The sequence below is a fragment of the Podarcis liolepis genome (assembly GCF_965112155.1).
Source record: "Podarcis liolepis genome assembly, chromosome: 12".
NCBI lineage: Eukaryota > Metazoa > Chordata > Lepidosauria > Squamata > Lacertidae > Podarcis > Podarcis liolepis.
This window is the reverse complement of record NC_139563.1, coordinates 21,912,000-21,932,455: the sequence shown is the minus strand read 5'-3', so window position 1 is coordinate 21,932,455 and position 20,456 is coordinate 21,912,000. Positions and strand designations below refer to the sequence as shown.

Here is a 20,456-nt window from a genome sequence, read left to right as displayed (position 1 = left end):
CGCGCGACGCGGCCACCCGGAGCTGCGAAGGCGTCCTGAGCGCACCTATGAGAAGGGCCGCATCCCAAAGGGGGCTGGCCGTGGGCGCAGCAGTCGGGAGAGCGCAGCCGCCTCCTTCAGGCAGGCAGGCGGGGCTGCTGCTGCTGCTGCTGCTGCGGAGCCGGGGAAGCCGAGCGCCCCAGTCGGCGGGCGCCTGCCGGAGGGGAAGCATCTCCCGGCCCCTCCCTGCTGCGCGTCTCTCCCTCGCCCCGCCTCCCGCTCGCCGGGCGCCTCGGGCGGGGATGGCAGCCGCGCGGACCGAGCGCGGGATGGAGGCGCCGCGGCGGCCGCACCTGGAGGAGGACGCCGCCTCGTAGGCAGCGCTGCCCGGATCCCGCCCTGCCTGCCAGCGCCGCCAGCGCCGGACGGGGGAAGAAGGCAGACGTAAGCAGGCTAACTATAGCATCTCCCCGGAGCCGGGAGGGAGGCAACCTGGGCGAGAGGCGGGCAGCCTGCGCCATTCCCGGGCGAGGAGCGGCGTCGCTACAGGTGACTCTCCACAGCATCCCACCCCCCGCTCGGACATGGGGCTGCCTTGGCGTCTCCTCCTCGCGCTCCTGCTCTTGGCTCACCTGGGCTCGGCCGCCGAGGGCAGCCCGGGGCAGGCGGCGCCTGGCAAAGGGAAAGCGGCCAGAGAGAAGCAGGCGCCTTACCCCAGCGCCAAGAGCGCGGCGGCGGCTCCTCCCTGGAGCGGTTCCCCGGAGAAGATCCCCGTCTTGGCCCAGAGGCTGTCCCCGGAGGTGCCCGCCAAGGTGGCCTCGTTCCTCCGCACGGGCGACCCTGGGGAGCTGAGGCACGCCAACTGCTCCGGGAGGTACGAGCTGGCTCCCCCCTGGGCCGGGAAGTCCCGCCTGGCCGCCTCGCCCCCGTCGCTGCACGGCGCCCTCGACACGCTCCTGCACGCCACCAACTTCCTCAACACCATCCTGCAGAGCAACCGGAGCCGCGAGCAGAACTTGCAGGAGGACCTGGAGTGGTACCAGATCCTCATCAAGAGCCTGCTGGAAGGGGACCCCAACATCTCCCGGGCGGCCATCACCTTCAACCTGGAGCCCTGGTCCTCCGCCCCGCAGGTCTTCCTCCAGGCCATCCGGCAGGACAGCCACATCCTCCTGCAGGACTTGTCTTCCGGGGCTCACCACCTGGCCAACGCCTCCAGCGAGACCGAGTGGTTCCACGCCTGGAAGCGCAAGGGGAGGCCCCACCAGCACCGCAAGGGCTTGAGTCCTCCCGGTGCCAAGGCTTTGGAGGGCAGCCTGAAGAGGAGGGATGGGCACCCGGTGGCCTCCGAGAGGAGCCACATCAAGTGGTCCTCCCCCTACCTGGAGTGTGAGAATGGGAATTACAAGCCGGCCTGGCTGGTCACTCTCTCTGCAGCTTTTTATGGGCTTCAGCCAAACCTCCTTCCTGAATTCAGGTAGGAGATCTGAAGTTTGACGAGTCTCTTGGTTCTTTTTTTGTAGCAAAATGTCAACAAGGGATTCTTTGCTTTTAAGAAGCCAAAGCTTTGTGAGTTAGGAGTGAGAATATGCTTGCATAGAACATTGGAATCCCTCTAGCTCCTTGCACAGGCTTCCCAAATAATATTAGTAAAGCCCTTTAACTTCAGTGCAGTCTGAGAAGTTAGTCTCCACACTGAATTCAGTGGGGTTTCCTCCCATGTAAGTTTGCATGAGATTGCAGCTTTTTGTTTTGTTTTGCATCCTATAAAACTGGAATGCTGTTCTCCAACCTGATAGGAAAGTTAGAGAGGTTTTATTTTTATTTAAAAGAGAGAAAGGTATTTGTAGTATGAGTAGGGCCATAGGAACATCTGTTTGCAGCCCAGTCCTATGTGCATTTAGTCCCCCTGTGTTCAGGCACCCTTATTTCCAATTTCATAGCACCAGTACCTTAATATAAAGCAGCAGCTGCAAGTAGGAAACCCTTATGAGAAGGGTTTTTTCTTTTTCAAAACCATCTGGGTTGAGATTAGCATGCCTCCTCTAAAAGGAGGCAAAAATTCTGTGAAAAGGTTTCCTTTAGCCATTTGACTTGAGAGCGAAAGTGTGTTGGGGGGGGGGAGAGAATCACATTCATGATGAGCTGGATTGCCCCTTGTGAAAACTTCTAGCTCCAGTGAGAAAGTAAAGTACCGTATTTTTCGCTCTATAACACGCACCCAACCATAACACGCACGTAGTTTTTAGAGGAGGAAAATCCGTAGGCATGCCACCCGTAGGTATTCCCTCCATAACACGCACAGACATTTCCCCTTACTTTCTAGGAGGAAAAAAGTGAGTGTTATGGTGCAAAAAATACGGTAGTTTGGTACTGTTGCTAGGATCAACAGAACACCGTGACTTTGTTCCAGCTAAAGTAAGTTATGCCTATGATCTAAAGCAATGGGGGTTTTAAATTAATCTGAACTCGTTTACACGACTGGTTTCAATGGGACAGACAGTGCAAACCTGCACAGGTTTACTCGAAAGCCAGCCCTGCTGTGTTGAGTGGCAGTTGCATCTATTAAGTGTGTTTGGAACTTCAGCCTCCTTTGGGGCTAACTTCTGCAGGATTGGGCCCTATTAAATACTTTGGTGAATATAGCCCCCCCCCCATTCCCAGTTATTGTCACCTTACTTAATATGGGGGGGGGGGTGTCTTAACAGTTGCAGATCTCTTTCAGCATTAGTGTGTATGTGCATAATAAAAATAGTTTCTGGTACCCACCACATTATAGCAGTAGAGCAATAGAACCAGAGGCAGAGCGGCGAATGATGGATTCAGCTGTAGTAGTTACAGATCATGCACAGTTATCATTATGTATACAGCAGTGCTAATGATAGACCTTTTCCAGTCTGAGGAGTGTGTGCACACCATACATTCAAAGCACATCCCCCCTCCCCAAAGAATCCTGGGGATCCTCCACAGGTAGTTTACCCTTCAGAGAGCTGTAGTTCCTAAGCACCCTTAAACAAACTTCAGTTCTCAAGATTTTTTTTGCAGGAAAATGTGCTATTCAACATATTCTAAAGCCTCAGACTGCTGAGATAGTTCAGCTATGGGAAGTAACTTGCTGCTCTTGGTATATGAATGGGAGAATTTGGACTAGAAGTGTTATCCTTTTGTTTGTGCTTGAGCTGGGATCTGGCAACCCTGGTTCTCCATCCGTTTCGGGTCCATTCTTTGTTCCTTCGTCCACATTTCTGTCTGCTTGTTGGTCCAGTGCTTTTCAGGCTCTCCTGCTAGATGAGTGTTTCAGTTGCACAGTGTCTGGTTGAGCCAAGTAACGGTTACTTTGAGAAAATGTGTGCAGTTTCCTTTGGTTACCAAAGCAGGTGTCTGGGTTGATTTTTTTGGGGGGAGGCAGGGTACTGATTGATTCCTGCTTTCTGCCACTTCTGATTTGAGAAGGAGCTTGTAAGCCCAGAGAACATAACAGAGAAAGATTTGCTTAAATAATTTATTGTTGGCAGCATTAAAACACACACACACACACACACACACACACACACACAGAGAATGCAACTCAAGGCCAATTCAAATGATGGTTTCCTACATTTTTACTTTGAGAACTATTGAAACGAATACTATTCTTTTTTAAAAAAGGCTGAAGGTGGACTTTTCAAATTGCTGTGCATTGTTAGACTGAATTGTCATTTTAAAAAAATGTAGAAGCACATTACAAAATCAAGTGCTTCCTGATGGATGTCCTAAGAACTAAATATTTTTTATTAAGGGCTGCTGGCAAGCTTTGGTTGTACGGTATCATAGCCACCCTGGGATCCACCCTTGGTTTTCTGTCTGCCTTTGGTAGTAGTGTTGTGGAATTCCTTTTGTAAAGCGACCTTTTGAAAATGAATAAATAAGACTGGTGACTATAACTCTGATGACACTGACAGGCTGTTGGACTCTCTAGGGGGGTACGGTTCCAACACTTTAAACAATGGCTAGATGTGCTAGCCTTTCCCTCTTGTCCATTGAGGCTGCTCTTTGCCTGTCTCCCTCTAATCTGGGTTAACCCACATCTCCCTCTAGCTACTAAATTCCCTTTTGGTTGACTCCCCAAGTGAACTAGGGACTCCCTTGGCTTATTCCACTGAGGTTCCTGTCTGGTTATGCAATTGGCTGGTGGGAATCTGGGATTGCCAGAGTACTTGACTAACCTCTGAGCTTCCAAGTTGGATTAGAAAGGAAATAAGCCCAGCTGTAAAGCTGATTTGTGTGTGTGTGTGAGAGAGAGAGAGAGAGAGAGAGAGAGAGAGGTGTGTGTGTGAGTGGAGGGGTGTTCGCTTGAGTTTTTCCAGACCATCAGAAGTCAACTGGGTCAGTCTCAATGGTAACAAAGGAATAGGTTTCCAAGAAACTGGCTGCAGCTCTTTAAAATCCCTTCCAATAAGTCCTACCTTTATTCACACAGGAATACTCTGCTTGGAGCATGCACTATTGCAGTTCATGTTAGCTTTTCTCTATGCTGTGAAGCATCATGTTTCATTATCTAAAGTTAAAACTAACTTGTAAGAAAATTGCTCCTGGTCAATGGGGCAACACTGTTGCAGAATTTAATGATATTATTAGATGCCATCCAGCCTAACCCTGGACAGAAAAGGGCCCAGGTCTTGGTTACAGGTGATACTTACCACATAAAATGTCCAGTAGAGGTCATCATGGTAGCAGTTAAACTATACTTTCCTACCAACAAAGACTAATGCTGGTCATTGCACACGTATTTAACATATATCTTCCACGAACCTGCAAAGGTTAGGTTGCTACAATAGTGCCATGACACTTTTTGTACCTACTGCCAGTAAATATAAATAATAAATAAATTTTTATTTATACCCCGCCCTCCCCGGCCAGAGCTGGGCTCATGGCGGCTAACACCAGTAAAATTACAATAAAAACATAATAGGGGGGAAAAACAATTTAAAATACAGGTTAAAAATACAATTTAAAATTCAGCCACATTTTAATAAAAGCCCATAGATCAAAACCATAAGGGGGAGGGGAAACATAAGGGTCAGACTGAGTCCAAACCAAAGGCCAGACGGAACAGCTATGTCTTGCAGGCCCTGCGGAAAGATGTCCCCTCTTGCATTTATCCCACTCAAGTGTATTGGAGGGATAGACATGTTGGCATGCAGCCAACGAAACGGGGGCAATTGGCAGGACCCCAGCTGGCTCCAGCCCACTGGACGGTGTGCCGGGTGAACTCCAGTCCTTGGTGCAGCATGAATCTGCGACCCGAGCTTCAGAAGCTAGGGCACGCTACTCAGCGGAGTAAACGCTGTGCAACAAACAGAAGTAGCAGGAGAGGCTGTGAGAGCATATTTACAAGCAGTTTATTCAGCGTACATCAAGACAAAAGGAAACATGTCTGCTCTCCTTCGTGTCCAAAGCAAACAGCATAAGCAAAAGCTATACACAAACGGAAGTTCCCAGCAAGCTGTGCTGGAGTGTAAACAGGCATGTGACACACAACAAACATGCCTGTTCCTTAAGGTGGAACGGAACATCCCAACGAGTCATAGGTTTAAGTCCGTTTTTGCCTCATGGGAAAGTTGGCATTCAATAGATCTTTTCCAACTTAGATGGCTGTAAAAAGGGATTAGGCAAATTCATGGAGGAAAAAGGCTCACTATGGAAGCTATGTGCTGCCTCCAGGACCAGAGACACCATGCCACTGACTGCCAGTTGCTGGGGAACATCAGGAGAAAGTTATTGCCTTCATGCCCTACTTTTGGATATTCCATAAGCATGCAGTTTGCCGTTGTGGAAAACCGGGTGCTGGACTAAGTAAGCCGTTGGTCTGATTCAGCAAGGCTCTTCTTAGGCTCGCCTTATCACATCACATCTGTATTGAATATTTTCATACCATGTTATAGACTGCATTTTCTATGAGAGCCAGTGTGGTGTAGTGGTTAAGAGCGGCAGATTCGTAATCTGGGGAACCGGGTTCGCGTCTCCGCTCCTCCACATGCAGCTGCTGGGTGACCTTGGGCTAGTCACACTTCTTTGAAGTCTCTCACCCTCACTCACCTCACAGAGTGTTTGTTGTGGGGGAGGAAGGGAAAGGAGAATGTTAGCTGCTTTGAGACTCCTTCGGGTAGTGATAAAGCGGGATATCAAATCCAAACTCTTCTTCTTTCTATGAACCTGGGCCTTGTAATGGACTAGATCCCTTTTTGGGGGGGGGGGAGGTGTTGCTCATGCTGCCCTCCCAGAGCCAGCCCTGCAGCACTTTGCAAGGTTGGGATCTGATCAGACACCAGCCTTTGCAAGGCAGCTCATGGAGGGCAGCATGGGAAGGTCGCAACAACCATGCACTGTTCGATCCCAGCTCCTCGAGGCTGAGGCTGGGATCGAAGGGTCCATGACGTCCTGCTTGCTTGCTACTGGTGTGGGTCTAGTTGCAACTACGTGTGTTTCTCCTTCTTGCACTGGGACAAGTAAATTGTTGTAAGAGCAAGCTAGAGTCAAGCAATGTAGCTGAGATAATAATTGCAGAATTGTCGGGTTGGAAGGGACTGTGAGGGTCATTTAGTCCAACCCCCTAGCGAATAGACATTCTGACCGCAAGCTAGATTCAAGGTGCCATTTGGCGCCCAGCTTATATACCAAAGTTTTTAACACTGTTTTCACGCTGCCCTCCCCGGGCAGCTTTGCAAGGCTAGAATCTGGTCAGATCCCAGCCTCCCAGAAACTAATTCATCTGACTTCAGTGGCTCTATGAAATTTTAAACAAGGTGTGGTTTTAAAAAAAGCAGCATAAACATTTGTGTAAGGAAAAACATGGAGTTTACGTGAGCCTTTAGTGTCATAGGCCCAGTCCTGTGGAACTCTCTCCCAATAGAGGTTCAGTAGGCGTTTTCTGTGCCAACTTTTAAATGCCTCAACCGTGGTTTACTTGTCTTCGTTTTTAACTTGGTATGCTTTTGTTGCATAGCTTTTTGTTTTCTGTTTTAAACTGCTTTCTGTGATACAGTGGAATATAAATCCTTTTCTAAATAAATTTTATTTAGTTGCTGCCTCACAGACAGGAAGGCCGAGAAGCACTAGGAGTTCTCCAATCCACAGCCTAATATTATCTCCTCACACCTATGGAGTTCATGGGTGTAATTCAATGCCAGTCCTTCTCAGAGTAGACCCAATGAAGTTAATGGGCAGGGTTAACTTATTTTTGATTAGGACTTAGTTGAATATAAGCCCATATTTCTAGTTGAGGCAATATCTGCATGCTTTACTGGAGAGCTGAACCACTTATCTGGTTGCCTGTTTAGTGACTGGAGGGACAGAACTTCCCAGAGAATGATGTTTGGCTGTACTTGATTTGATTCAATATAATATTTCTATACTGCTTTTCCAGCAACCAAGCTGAGCTCAAGGTGGCTTTCTACAATAGCAAAGAATTAACAAATAAAAAAGGCACTTCCTGGTACAAAAGAAACATGCAACTAAGGTACAATGAATGGATCAAAGCAACACAAAACAGCAAAATCACGAAATTCTTGTTCTAAACACCTTTTCCATGTGTGTGTTAGCAAATCATACAACGGAAACATAATTTTCATTTAAATCCATTCACATTCTGAAATGGTAAAAAAAAAAACAGTGGGAAAAATTATACCTGTGTCATTATATCATTACGATTAATCACCACACATGCCTCTCAAAATAGGCTTTTAAATTTCCCTTTCTCTGTGTCATTGATAATGAGGCTTTTAAAAATTCCAAACTCCTCTTGTTGAGTCCCTTAAGAGTGAAAGGATGAAATATTCATCTTTCTCTCCTTAAAATGCTGCACTGAGTCTTCCCCCAGCAAAATGCCTCTTGTGAGCCATCTGTTAGGGACATATTAATGTTCTGGTTTGCCTGCTCCTTCCCATTTCACCACTTGGAATGAGAGAAATAACCTTTCAGTACATTTTCTCACCAGACAAGCCTTCAACATTTGATATCCTTTCCAGCTTATCTTGGGGCTGCAACACTCAAAGCAAAATGTGCTACACATATTTCTTTTTTTTTAAAAGGACAGGCATTCTTCCCATTTAGGAAATGGATTGTAAAGGCTGTATTTATTTCATATTCTTCAAATGTTCCTATTTTCTAGAACCAGCCCTTGGTAAATCACTCTCTCTCCTTTATCCCTAGATTTGTTTATTTATTGCTTTTGAGGATGCCTTGTTTTAAACTGGGTGTGGGGAACCTTTGGCCCTCCAACTGGTGCTAAACTATAACTCCCACCTGATGGGAGTTGTAGTTCTGCAACATCTGGAGAGCCAACGGTTCCTCAAACCAGTTTTGAACATTTGTTCCTCACTCCCGCTTCCAATCTCTGTAAATTAATACTGCAATCCTATGCATGTCTGTTCAGAAGCAAGCTCCTTTAAGTTCAGTGGGGCACATTCCCAGCTAAGTGAGAATAGGATGGCTCACCATCTCTGAATAGGAGAAGGATGTTTAATTCCCTTGTATTTGTAATGTTCAGGCAGTGAGTGCATTAGTTGCTGGAGCTCACAGGATCTGATGTTGGTACCTGTCTATCTTGGGAAGCAATGGAGGAGCGCGCCTTTGTGGGTGAAGTCAAGCTGTTGGCAGGTTGCAGCGCCTGCTGTGGCTGTAGAGACCGATGTGGGAGAGACAGGTTTTATTGCAGCTGGGGCAGATGAAGGCGTCCAGTTGTGCTGCTGCAGATGCACCATGGCATTTCCCCCCTCTCCACTCTCCTCCCAGTGGTTATTCCTCCTCTGGTTTCTGCTGTGGATACATGACTTGACTGCCAGTCTCCATGCGCTGCAGTTGTCCGCAAGGGATTCCCACATGGAAATGTGGGATGTTGTTAGCCTTCATGTAACGTTTGCAGACATCTTTGTAGCACAGAGTTGGTCTGCCAACGGGCCTGGTGCCTGAAGCCCGCTCCCTTTCGACCACGTCCTCGGGGATCTTGCCATCTTCCATTCTGTGGACACGACCAATCCAGCATAGATATCGCTGAGACAGGGCTAGGAGAGCACATATTTGTCTGGAATTTTGTCCTGCCATGTGGCGCTGTGGGTTAAACCACAGAGCCTAGGACTTGCCTATCAGAAGGTCGGCGGTTCGAATCTCCGCGACGGGGTGAGCTCCTGTTGCTCGGTCCCTGCTCCTGCCAACCTAGCAGTTCGAAAGCATGTCAAAGTGCAAGTAGATAAATAGGTAGTGCACTGGTGGGAAGGTAAACAGCATTTCTGTGCGCTGCTCTGGTTCGCCAGAAGCGGCTTAGTCATGCTGGCCACGTGACCCGGAAGCTGTCTGCGGACAAAATGCCAGCTCTCTAGGCCAATAAAGCGAGATGAGCGCCGCAACCCCAGAGTCGGCCACGACTGGACCTCATGGTCAGGGGTCCCTTTACCTTTACCTACCATGTGATACCTCAAATCTTCCTGATGCATCACATGTGGAAGGCATCAAGGCTGCTGATGGTTGCAGGTTGCCCACGACTTACTTCTGTAAGGCAGTGTACTCAAGACACAGGCCTGGGTTCAGCAACCTCTGGAGGTCTTTTGAGCTAGATGGACTCAATGGTCTTCCTAAGCTCCTGCAATGATTCACGGGGTTATTTTTTGGTACGGAGGTGGAGAGAATCAGACTCCCTCTCTGTCTTCCCTTCCTTCTAAACATTACATTTTTGCATATAGAAAGCTTCGTCCTGTGCTGTTTTTCCTCTGCTGGCAGAATTCAGCCAAGCAGTAATTGAAGCGAGAAAAGACTATTTAACGAGCTCTTTTGATTAAATTACCGGGAACTCCCCAGATATGCCGTGATCTATGCCATATATCTGAAGGCGCATTAGAAACTGCCATAATCTCATTGACAAGATAGATTTCAGATCTGACTCTTGCAAACTGCTCCAAATGGTCCAGAGGGATTTCCCTTTGCAGGTGGATCTAATTCATATGCCCACATTGCTGTGCCCAGTTTTCTGATTAAATTTATTTTTAGTGAAGGCTGCTGTCCTCTTCAAAATGCACGCAGGAGGAAAAAAAATGTGGTAGTAGTACATCTGCTCAGTTCTGGGAGAGAAAGCTGCCCGCATTTATGAAAGATGAACCGTAGGGAGGGAATGTGTGTTCATTACATAGAATCATAGAACTGTAGAGCTGGAAGGGACCACAAGTGTCATCTATTCCAACCCCCTGCAGTGCATGGATATTTTGCCCTAACATGGGGCTGAAACCCAAAATCCTGAGATTAATAGTCTCTATCGACTGAGCTATCCCATCCATAATGTGACTTGATCTAGACTTAATGCAGATGTGGACCAGATTATAGTGTGTTGCATGGGAAAACATGTATGCTGATTGGCGTTCAGATTTCTGCACTGGCGTTGACTCAGAGCATGCGTTCACACATGCATTCCCAAGTCTTTTCTTTCTTTCTCAAATGTTTAATATTTTTATTTAGATCCCAGCTTTCCTCCAATGAGTTTGAGGTGGTGTATTTGGTTCTCCCCCTTCTTGTTTTATCCACAAAACAACCCTGTGAGGTAGCTTAGGCTGTAAGAGAGTGTGTATGGCTTGTCCAAGGTCTCACAGTGGCTGAATGGGGATTTGAACCCTAGTTGTCCACATCTCAGCCCAGCAAGTTCCCAATCTTTACTTACATAACCACTGATTTGCACATACAGGACTGTTTCTGAAGCACACAACCACTTTACTTGGGACAGGAGAAATCCCTGCTTCTTATTGGTAGAGAGAAAGTCCTGTGTCATAATTTACATGGCGTGGGTATGTAATTTTTCTGCTTGTGTTCTTCTGCACTGCAGTATGCTATACCTCTGAATTAAATCATAGTTCTCCTTCATCTTGCACCATACTCTTAAGAGGATCTTTGTTTCTACAATACAATAAAACAAATGTTTCAGATTTCTTATGGCATCCAAAACAACTGTTTAAAACACCCATAAATAAATAAATAAAACTAATAAGCAAAAACAAACCCAAAACCAGATTAAAGTACATGCCAGCATTCTGCATATGTCAGTAGGCTTGCCTAAACAAAAAAAATGTTTTTAACAGGCACTTAAAATAATTTCTCCACATGCTGTAGTGGAGGGAAGTGCGTACCTTCCAAATGTCCTGTGAAAAACAGGACACCCTGTTTCTTTGTGCAATATCTCGGTGGCCATTTTTGGTGCTATGATTTCGTGTGCTCTCGCCCCGAGAAAGTGCTTTTTTTGGGGAGGGGGTGGCAAAAGCGAGACTGGCTATGTGTCTCGCCCAGGAGCACACCCTGGAAGACATGTGTCCTGGTTTTGCATTGGAAATACAGTGGTTCCTCGGGTTAAGTACTTAATTCGTTCTGGAGGTCCATTTTTAACCTGAAACTGTCTAATGAGGCTTCCTGCTGCCGCCGCGCTGCTGCTGCGCAATTTCTGTTCTCATCCTGAAGCAAAGTTCTTAACCCAAGGTACTATTTCTGGGTTAGCGGAGTCTGTAACCTAAAGCGTCTGTAACCTGAAGAGTCTGTAACCCGAGGTACCACTGTAGTTGGATGGTATGGAAGTGAGGGAGAAGGAAAACTCTGATCCTAAGATGGTTGGATGGCGCCTTGTATGCCTCTTTCCGGCAACTCCTACAACCACACTGGCACCAAATGTATTGCTTTCCTTTCCTTTTGGCCAAATCAGTGAGGCTGAGAGGTTTTTGTTGTTGTCTGGGCAGCCTAGGAACCCTATACACACTGCCCAGGCTTGCACCCTAAGGAGGCCACTTTGGTGCTGCTGTCACAGCGCTTTGACTTCACCCCTGGAGGCATGCTCCATTGAGTTTAGGGAGCCTAATTCTAACCATGGATACCCAAAAGTAGGTCTCGTTGGTTCTAGTGAGATTTGGTAAGCTTGCAGCACTGGGTGCTTGTGAGAGGAGGGCCCCAACTTCCCTTTGAGTGCCTTTTCAATCAAGAGCGACTCCTGACATTTATAGACTTCCTCCCCTGTCATGGTTGTAGAGGGGTTAGCTGTGTGAGTCTTTTGCAGCAAACACAGCAAGAAATCCTCTTAAGGACAAATAGATTAATTCTGGCAGGAGCTTTCGTGGTTTAGACCTGGATGCATGAAGTGTTTGTCTCAGTGGGTTGACATATATACATACAGACACATGGATAAAGAGAGAGACAGTGTGAATAGCGAGGCCAAATGAAATGTAAGCGCTCTAGCCTTTATGACATATCTGTGCAAAGCTCAAATGTGTACAAGATAAGCATGGCGGCCATACACAACAGCCGTAATTGGAGGTAACACAATCTTCCTAGCTCTGCTGAGCAACCTTATTGTATTGCCAAGCAGCCAATTACTGCTGTTGTGCTTCTAGCTGAATCTAGCTGTTCTACATGGAATCTACAGCAAGGAGAAAGATGATTTTCCACCGAGAGATTTTTGCATTCTGCAAGTGTTTCATGCCCTCCAACCATCAGTGTGGCATAGTGCCCGGGCTGGTGTAGTGGTTAGAGTGCTGGACTAGAACCTGGAAGACCAGGGTTTGAATCCCCACTTCAGCCACAAAGTTCACTGGGTTACTTTGAGCCAATCGCTCGCTCTCAGCTTAAACTACCTCATGCAGACCTTCCAAGTGTTGCTATTTTCCAAGAACAGTCCTGGATTTACAGAAGCTGTCCCGGTTTCTGATTTAGTCCCAGAGTGTCCCGCTTTTCCTTAGGACGTCCCTATTTTCATTGGAGAAATGTTGAAAGGTATGCCTCATGGGGTTGTTGTGAGTATAAAAAGTAGAAGAGATGTATGCCATATATAAATAATGTAATATAAAAAATAACTAATAATACGATAGGTCAGTCGTTCCCAAACTTATTTTCCCTCACAGATGACTTGAAAATTGCTGAGGGTCTTGATGGACCTCTTAATGATTGTTCTGCCTGTTGTAGCAATTGTGATGCACTGTGCTAGATGCTAAACTATTTTTAATTGTATTTTCATTGCTTCTTTTATTTCTTATATTGTATTCTATTGCATTGCACGTTGCATGCTACAGATTTTAGATTGCAATGCAATAAAATACAGTACAATATAAGAAGCAAAAAAAGGAAATAAAGCAATATAATACAATTAGAAATCAGAACGAACATTTAATGTGCACATGCTGCGGACCACATGAATGAAGCTTGCAGACCACTAGTGGCCCATGGACCACAGTTTGGGAGTCTTTGAATCCCACACCACCTAATATTAACCTCCATGTTTTAACAACTGCTGAAGGAACAAAGGGAACTGCCTTATGCTGCGTCAGACCATTGGTATATTTTGCTCAATATTGCCTACACTGACTGGCAGTGTCTTTCCAGGGTTTTAGGCAGGAGTCTCTCCCAGCCCTACCTGGAGACCCAGGGATTGAACCTGGGACCTTCTGCCTCCAAGGGGGCTGCTCCGCCCCTGAGCTATGGCCCTTCCCCCTGTGTTTCATTTAGCACCTGCTCCTCTGTCTCACCTTTCTCCCAAACGATGCTACCTGCCCTGCAACACGGGGTTTGTAATAACAGGCTTGTCTTTCTGGCCTCTTGTATGGATTGCTCTGATTTAATGAATTTGATTTGCTCTGGACCCTTGAACTTGCTATAGTTTATTCTCAACCTGGGATAGCTCAGTTGGTAGAGCCCCAGACTCTTAATCTCAGGGCTATGGGTTCAAGCCCCACGTTGGGCAAAAGATACGTGCATTGCAGGGGGTTGGACTGCATGACCCTTGTGGTCCCTTTCAACTCAGAATTCTACGATTCTGGGATCAATGTGCAGAGCTGCAACATATCTGTTGGTGGGCATTCAAACTACTAAGTTTGTAGTACTTCATGCTAGCAGTGTAAATAACAATGAAGATGATAGACATTGGGGAGCTAGCTTTCTGTGGGCAAAATGTGCTATACGAATGTCAGATGGTCTTCAATTGCCTTCGTTGGTTTGTTTTGAATACCGAATTCTGAAAAGCGCTACTGCCAGTCTCAGTGACTATCAGGCTGATCTAATGCTGCTGACAAGCCAAATTGTACTTATCGTGCATTTAACTTCTTATGTCCTGACCAAACATCTGGACAGCACAGTTAATACGGCGCCTGCTTAGTAGGTTAATAGATAATTCATTTTTAGGTTTTTAATTCTATTTGGTCGTGGAGGTTTCAAGATAAGCTGAGATGCATTATTATTATTATTATTATTTCTTCTCTCAAAAGTAAAAAAAGAATAACAGTGCAAGGTAAAAATCTCAATAAAAACTCAAATAAATCCACTACCCATCCTGGGCAAACTGCATCCAACACTAAATATTTTCCTATTTCACCTCCTTTGGCTACTTCTGCCCACTGTGTTTTACATCCAATATTCTGTTGAATACCCAGCCTCCTTCATGTACTAAAGTGGTACCCCTCTGTTTGTTTCTGATGCTACTGTCTCTCTACCTTGTTCCTGATCCTCCCTCTCTAATTTAAGCTCCTCAATTCCCACCTCCTTTAAATACACTGAAGGAAGTAATCTTCAAATACGTGAACAAGCTTTTTTGGCCGTGTGTGCGTTACTGGCTTAAAACGCAGTGAGGTTGTTCTTTTCTTTTGGCTGCGTTTCAAAACTGTGTTTGTACATGGTTGTACAGATCAGCATGGTTTTCTGTGTATCTTAAGCTGCCTGCTGTATGTCCACATCAGGAAGGAGGGATGTATTCAGCCAATGAGCAGGTCTCGATTGGGATCAAAACTGGTTTGGTGCATCAGAATGCAGTATTTCACAAGAAACAACAGGGTGGATGTGGATTGTGGTTGTTGTCATGTGCACACGGCTTCCCAACCCAGTGGTGGGGAGAGCACTAGATGTAGAGTAAATGGGAGTGTGTAGACAGCCTTATTCTGCTGCTTCAGAAGCCTAGGGATTGATCAAATCGGCTTCATTTACAGGAGGATAGGAGAAATATGTTGACAGTAAGAGCAATTCGACAATGGAGTCAATCACCTAGAGCAGGGGTAGCCAACATGGTGCCGTCCAGTTGATGTTGTACTATAGTTCCCATCAGCCTTAGCAAAGATGGCCAATGGTCAGGAACGGTGAGAGTTGTAGCCCAGTTGGAGAGCACCATGTTGGCTATCCCTGACTGGAGGTTTTCAGCCACCTGCCAGCAATGCTCTACTGATGGATTTCCAGCATTGAGCCAGGGGGTTTAGTGGCCCACTTCCAGGAGTCACCTGGAGCAGCTGAAATTCTCCACACCTGTTCCTCAGATGTGCCATCATTTCTTGGCTCCTGGTCCTGTGCCTTCACAGTCACAACTTGAACTGCAGATATTACCAAATCTTTCATACCATGAGAAGCCTCAAATCATTCTTGATATTTTTATTTATTAAATTTGTATATCATCCTTCACCCAAAGATCCCAGGTTCACAACAGGAAAAAAAAAATACAAAACCAGGACATAAAATATTTAATAAAACAACCCCCCCCACCAATAACCCGCCTCTTCATCTCAGGGCGGTTCACAAGAATATAATAAATGAAATTCCACCTAACTGCATGAAAATGTCCCTGGTCTTCCTGACCTTAGAAACGTGTAATTTGTGAGTTATGTTATGTTGAAGCCCTGTAGTGTCCTCCATTTCTGAGCCAAAGAAATTCTCGTTGTAGCCAGCATCCATGTCAAAAGTTCCTTAAGTTTGGTAAAATTGCTGTTGGATCATCCCACAAGTTCAAAAGGGCAGCTTGTGGGGAGGCTTGGATGGGGCATTTAACTTTTTAAAATATTTCTCCAAAAACATTGGCCCGAAATTCAGATGCCAGAAGTATCTGAGTTGTATTCAAGGGCAGCCCTGTATTGAGCAGGGAGTTATGAAAGCATGAGTCAGCATTGAAAAATCCTCTCTATTCAAGAAGGGATGAGTCTACACAATAAACACAGAAGATAAAAAGCACTTCTGGCCCCCACAGCAAACCTGTTTATTGAAAAGCAGGTCAAGCAGGACTCTTAGGCTCTGTACCTGTAGTTGGTTAAGTAATTCTAAGCCTTCCGATTCAATCAAGAACATTCTGCAAAGGGAGCCAATTCCACAAATGGCTCATAAATCTAATTGACTAATATTTGATTGCATCCAGTGTTTGTCATACGCAGAGTAGGTATGCCCACTGAAATCAATGGGCACGAGAAGTCCTGTGGATAGCTCAGTTGGTAAAGCATGAGATTCGTAATCTCAGGGTTGTGGGTTTGAGCCCCACATTGGGCAAAAGATTCCTACATTGCAGGGGGTTGTACTAGATGACCCTCGTGGTCCCATCCAACTCTAACCAAAGTCCATTGATTTCAATGGGTCTGTTCAGAGGAGATCTTAGCTGAATACAACTCCTATTAGAGTACAGTGGTGCCTCGCAAGACGAAATTAATTCGTTCCGCAAGTCTCTTCGTCTTGCGGTTTTTTCCTCTTGCGATGCACGGTTTCCCATAGAAATGCATTGAAAATCAATTAATGCGTTCCTAGGGAAACCGCCTTCAGACCAGGTCCGGGGACAGTCTGTCCCCGGACCTCTTCTGAAGGCTGGGGGGGGGGGGACAAGGGCTTTTCTTCCCACCCCCAGCATTTTAAAAAACCCCGGGACAGCGGAGGACTTCTCCGCTGTCCGGGCGATCTTAAAATGCTGGCGGGCGGCATTTTAAAATCGCCCCGGACAGCGGAGGACTTCTCCGCTGTCCGGGGCGATTTAAAAGCCCCTGGGAAGGCAGGCAGGGGGGACAAAGACTTTTGCCCCCCGCCAGCCTTCAGAAGAGGTCCTGGACCTCTTCTGAAGGCGGGCGGGGGGCAAAAGTCTTTGCTCCCCCCCGCCTGCCTTCAAAAGGTGTCCCCGCGGCGGCGGGAGGTGTCCCCTGCCCCCCGCCCGGCTTCGGAGCACCGGGAGAAGCGATCTCCCCGCAGCCGCTTGCTGCAAAAGACGTCCGGGGGAAGCGGGGAAGAAGCGCTTCGCTTCCCGCTGCCTCCGGACCTCTTTTGAAGCAAGGGGATGCGGGGAGATAGCAATCTCCCTGCAGCCCCTTGCTGCAAAAGACGTCCGGGGGAAGCGGGGAAGAAGCGCTTCGCTTCCCGCTGCCCCCGGACCTCTTCTGAAGCAAGGGGCTGGGGGGAGATAGCGATCTCCCTGCAGCCCCTTGCTTCAGAAGAGGTCCGGGGGAAGCGGGGAAGAAGCGCTTCGCTTCCCCGCTTCCCCCGGACGTCTTTTGCAGCAAGGGGCTGGGGGGAGATAGCGATCTCCCTGCAGCCCCTTGCTTCAGAAGAGGTCCGGGGGAAGCGGGGAAGAAGCGCTTCTTCCCCGCTTCCCCCGGACGTCTTTTGCAGCAAGGGGCTGCAGGGAGATCGCTATCTCCCCGCAGCCCCTTGGTTCAAAAGAGAAGACCCGCTGTCCCTGGGGCAAGCTTCGTTTTGCGAAGCAAGCCCATAGGGAAATTCGTCTTGCGAGGCAACTCGAAAACGAAAAAACCTTTCGTTTTGCGAGTTTTTCGTCTCGCGAGGCGTTCGTCTTGCGGGGTACCACTGTACTGTGAAAATTGTGCAATCTGCTTGATGCAGATTTATGTGATACTGGCAGCTATTGACAATGGCGGAAACAAAACGGAATGGCTCTCTTCCAGCTTAACATCTCATGTCGAGCAACACATGAGCTGATGATGATTCAGAGAAGGCTTAAGAGTCGACTGGGAGCTTGTTGTGATGTTGTTTTCAGACTGTAATGGAGAGACTGAATAGGTTAGACTGGGCCAACATCTGTGGGATGGGTAGGAGTACACAAGCTTTTGAAATGAAGAACAGCACAAAACATAAAGCATTTGCAGCTATCCACTAATGTATAACAGCCCACTAAAAAGCTATCCTTTTTACTCCTGGTACTAATAACCAGAGCAAGTTTGGCACTCATTATCAGAACCAACTTAGTGAGATGATTGGTGTGTATGGATTTAACAGTGCTTAGCTGAATTTTTTTTAGGTGCTATTTTGTTAATGTTGTTAACATCGCTTTATAGAAATGCTATATTGATTTGTTAATCATATAATATGACCTATGCTGTAAATTTATTGTTTAGCTTATATTCTGGTTGCTGTTTTGTTACTAGTGTTTTATAGATTGCAGTTGTTTTATTCATGCTTTGTTAATTATATTATATGATTTATGCTGTATTTATGATGTTTTGTTGTTATTTACTGTTTGTTAGTATCCTAGAAATACAGTACATCAAATCAAATAACTATAGCTTTTCATAAATGCAATTAAGATTCAGCACTACATTCCCGCCATTTTTAACAGTGAAAGGAAAATGGTGTGTTGAATCTATGTGAATTAATGGCATTTCTTATTCTTCTTCCAGGGGTGTTGTGAAAGTGGACATAAACTTACAAAAAGTGGACATTGACCAATGTTCAAATGAGGGATGGTTTTCAGGAACTCACACATGCCACTTAAATAGCTCCGAGGTAAGGAAACGTACCTTAATCTCAATGAATGATGTATTCTACCATGTTTCGCTTTGATTTCCACATTGCAAGTCTTGACCTTATTTTCCTGCTTTTTAAATGGGAATAAGCTTCCCACACAAGATGGACCGTACAAGCTTTCAGTGGCAGCGAACTGTAGAACAAGGTAACTTTGTGGTTGGCAACTGCTGTTCCTTCACCCAAGCCATAGAAGGCTCTTGTAATAAATGGGCTGAACTTTCTATTTTGGGCATATATCTAGTAGAAGAAGAAGAAGAAGAGTTTGGATTTGATATCCCGCCTTTCACTACCTTTAAGGAGTCTCAAAGCGGCTAACAATCTCCTTTCTCTTCCTCCCCCACAACAAACACTCTGTGAGGTGAGTGGGGCTGAGAGACTTCAGAGAAGTGTGACTAGCCCAAGGTCACCCAGCAGATACATGTGGAGGAGCGGAGACACGAACCCAGTTCCCCAGATTACGAGACTACCGCTCTTAACCACTACACCACACTGGCTAGTAATCACTTTTAAATGCATGTGCACAAATATATGTGCATGCACACCCACCCACATGATTCATGTATAGCCAAACCTGTTGTCCTTTATTTCAGTGCTAAACATACAAGGAAATGCACATAAAAACCCCCAACAACACATGTAGGAAAATATTAGCTTGGTTTGAATGTAACGCTAAGCCAAACTATGGCTTAGTGAGAACAAGCAAGTGCGCTGGTACACATTGGGAAAATTGTGGCTACTTTGCTCCTTGCATACTCTTGCTGATGCTCTTGTATTGTTTTAAGCAAACCTCGTAATTGTTCTTGGCTTACTACTCGTGGTTTGTTGGGGGAGACAAACCATGAGCTCAGATTTGCATGTAATGCTGAGACAAACCATGGTTTAGCTCCTGGTAGCAGTGCGTTTAGTTGCGTGATTATATACATATTTGATCAGAACTAAACCCTACTGAATTCAATGAGATTTTCTCCCCTGGGGCCAACATGGTAACTCCAGATGTCGATGGACTGCCACCTCCATCATCCCTGATCATTTACTACCAGGCGTGGGCTGCTGGGAGATGTATTTAGACAACATCTGGGGTGGTACCTTGTTGACTGCTCCTGATCTACGGGATTCTAACCATGTGCCTGGGTTGGACCTTGAATGTAGTAGGCATGTATTTAAGTTACAACTTTGGATGCATGACTGGTTTTCAGGAGTATGCTTGTAGCATGTAGCCTGGTTCTGCTTACTTGGAAGTAGACATTGTGTTCAAGAGTACTCCCCTCCTAAGCAAGAGTGTAGCGTACTCAGTGGTATTCAGCCTATTTGGACTGGTAGGCTGGAAGACAGGGAGATCAACTGTAGGTGGTGCTAGAGCCAGTGACAGGCAGAGCCCCATCCTCCTCCCTACCATGTTCTACAACGGCAACACTGAGAGTGACGAGGACGAAGCTGACAGACAGGGCCACCCCCTGAACTTGCTGTTAAGTAAGAAGGCAGGGAAGTGAGGGCTGGCTGAGGGTAGACTGAGGGCCTCATTTGCTCAAATGGATCAACCTCCAGTGGAAATAGCGTATTCTTCTCTCCATAAGATGCACTTTTTTCCTCCTAAAAAGTAAGGGGAAATGTCTGTGCGTCTTATGGAGCGAATGTGTGGTCGATCGCTGGCTCCCTTTCCAGTCCCGCCCAGGCCTCCATTGTTGAATGTTCTGCAGACGGAGGCTGTTTGTTTCCCCAGCGACATGTGACTGGCTGATTAGATTATCTGTCTTGAAACTGTAGAAATGGTTTCCTTTCCTTTCTTAAAGAAGCTTCAGAACTGTGAGCTGGACCCCATAAAAACAGGATTTTTCCCCTTTGCAAAGGAAGCTGCACAACTTTGAGTTGATCTTCAAAAAAACAGGGCTCCCTTTCCTCCTCTAAAAACTAGGTGCGTCTTATGGTCAGGTGCGTCTTATGGA

General features: G+C 46.4%; 1 protein-coding gene across 1 annotated transcript in view; it reads left to right on the top strand.

Annotated features, from left to right (window-relative positions):
* The first annotated feature begins 360 nt into the window (after nt 1-360).
* LOC310689692 (metabotropic glycine receptor-like) overlaps nt 361-20,456 on the top strand; it is a 62,124-nt gene continuing 42,028 nt past the window's right edge. The window contains exons 1-2 of the mRNA XM_083467597.1: nt 361-1,456; nt 18,387-18,492. Of these exons, the coding sequence (XP_083323723.1) occupies nt 564-1,456; nt 18,387-18,492 (999 nt within the window). The 5' untranslated portion in view covers nt 361-563. The remainder of the gene's footprint in view (nt 1,457-18,386; nt 18,493-20,456) is intronic.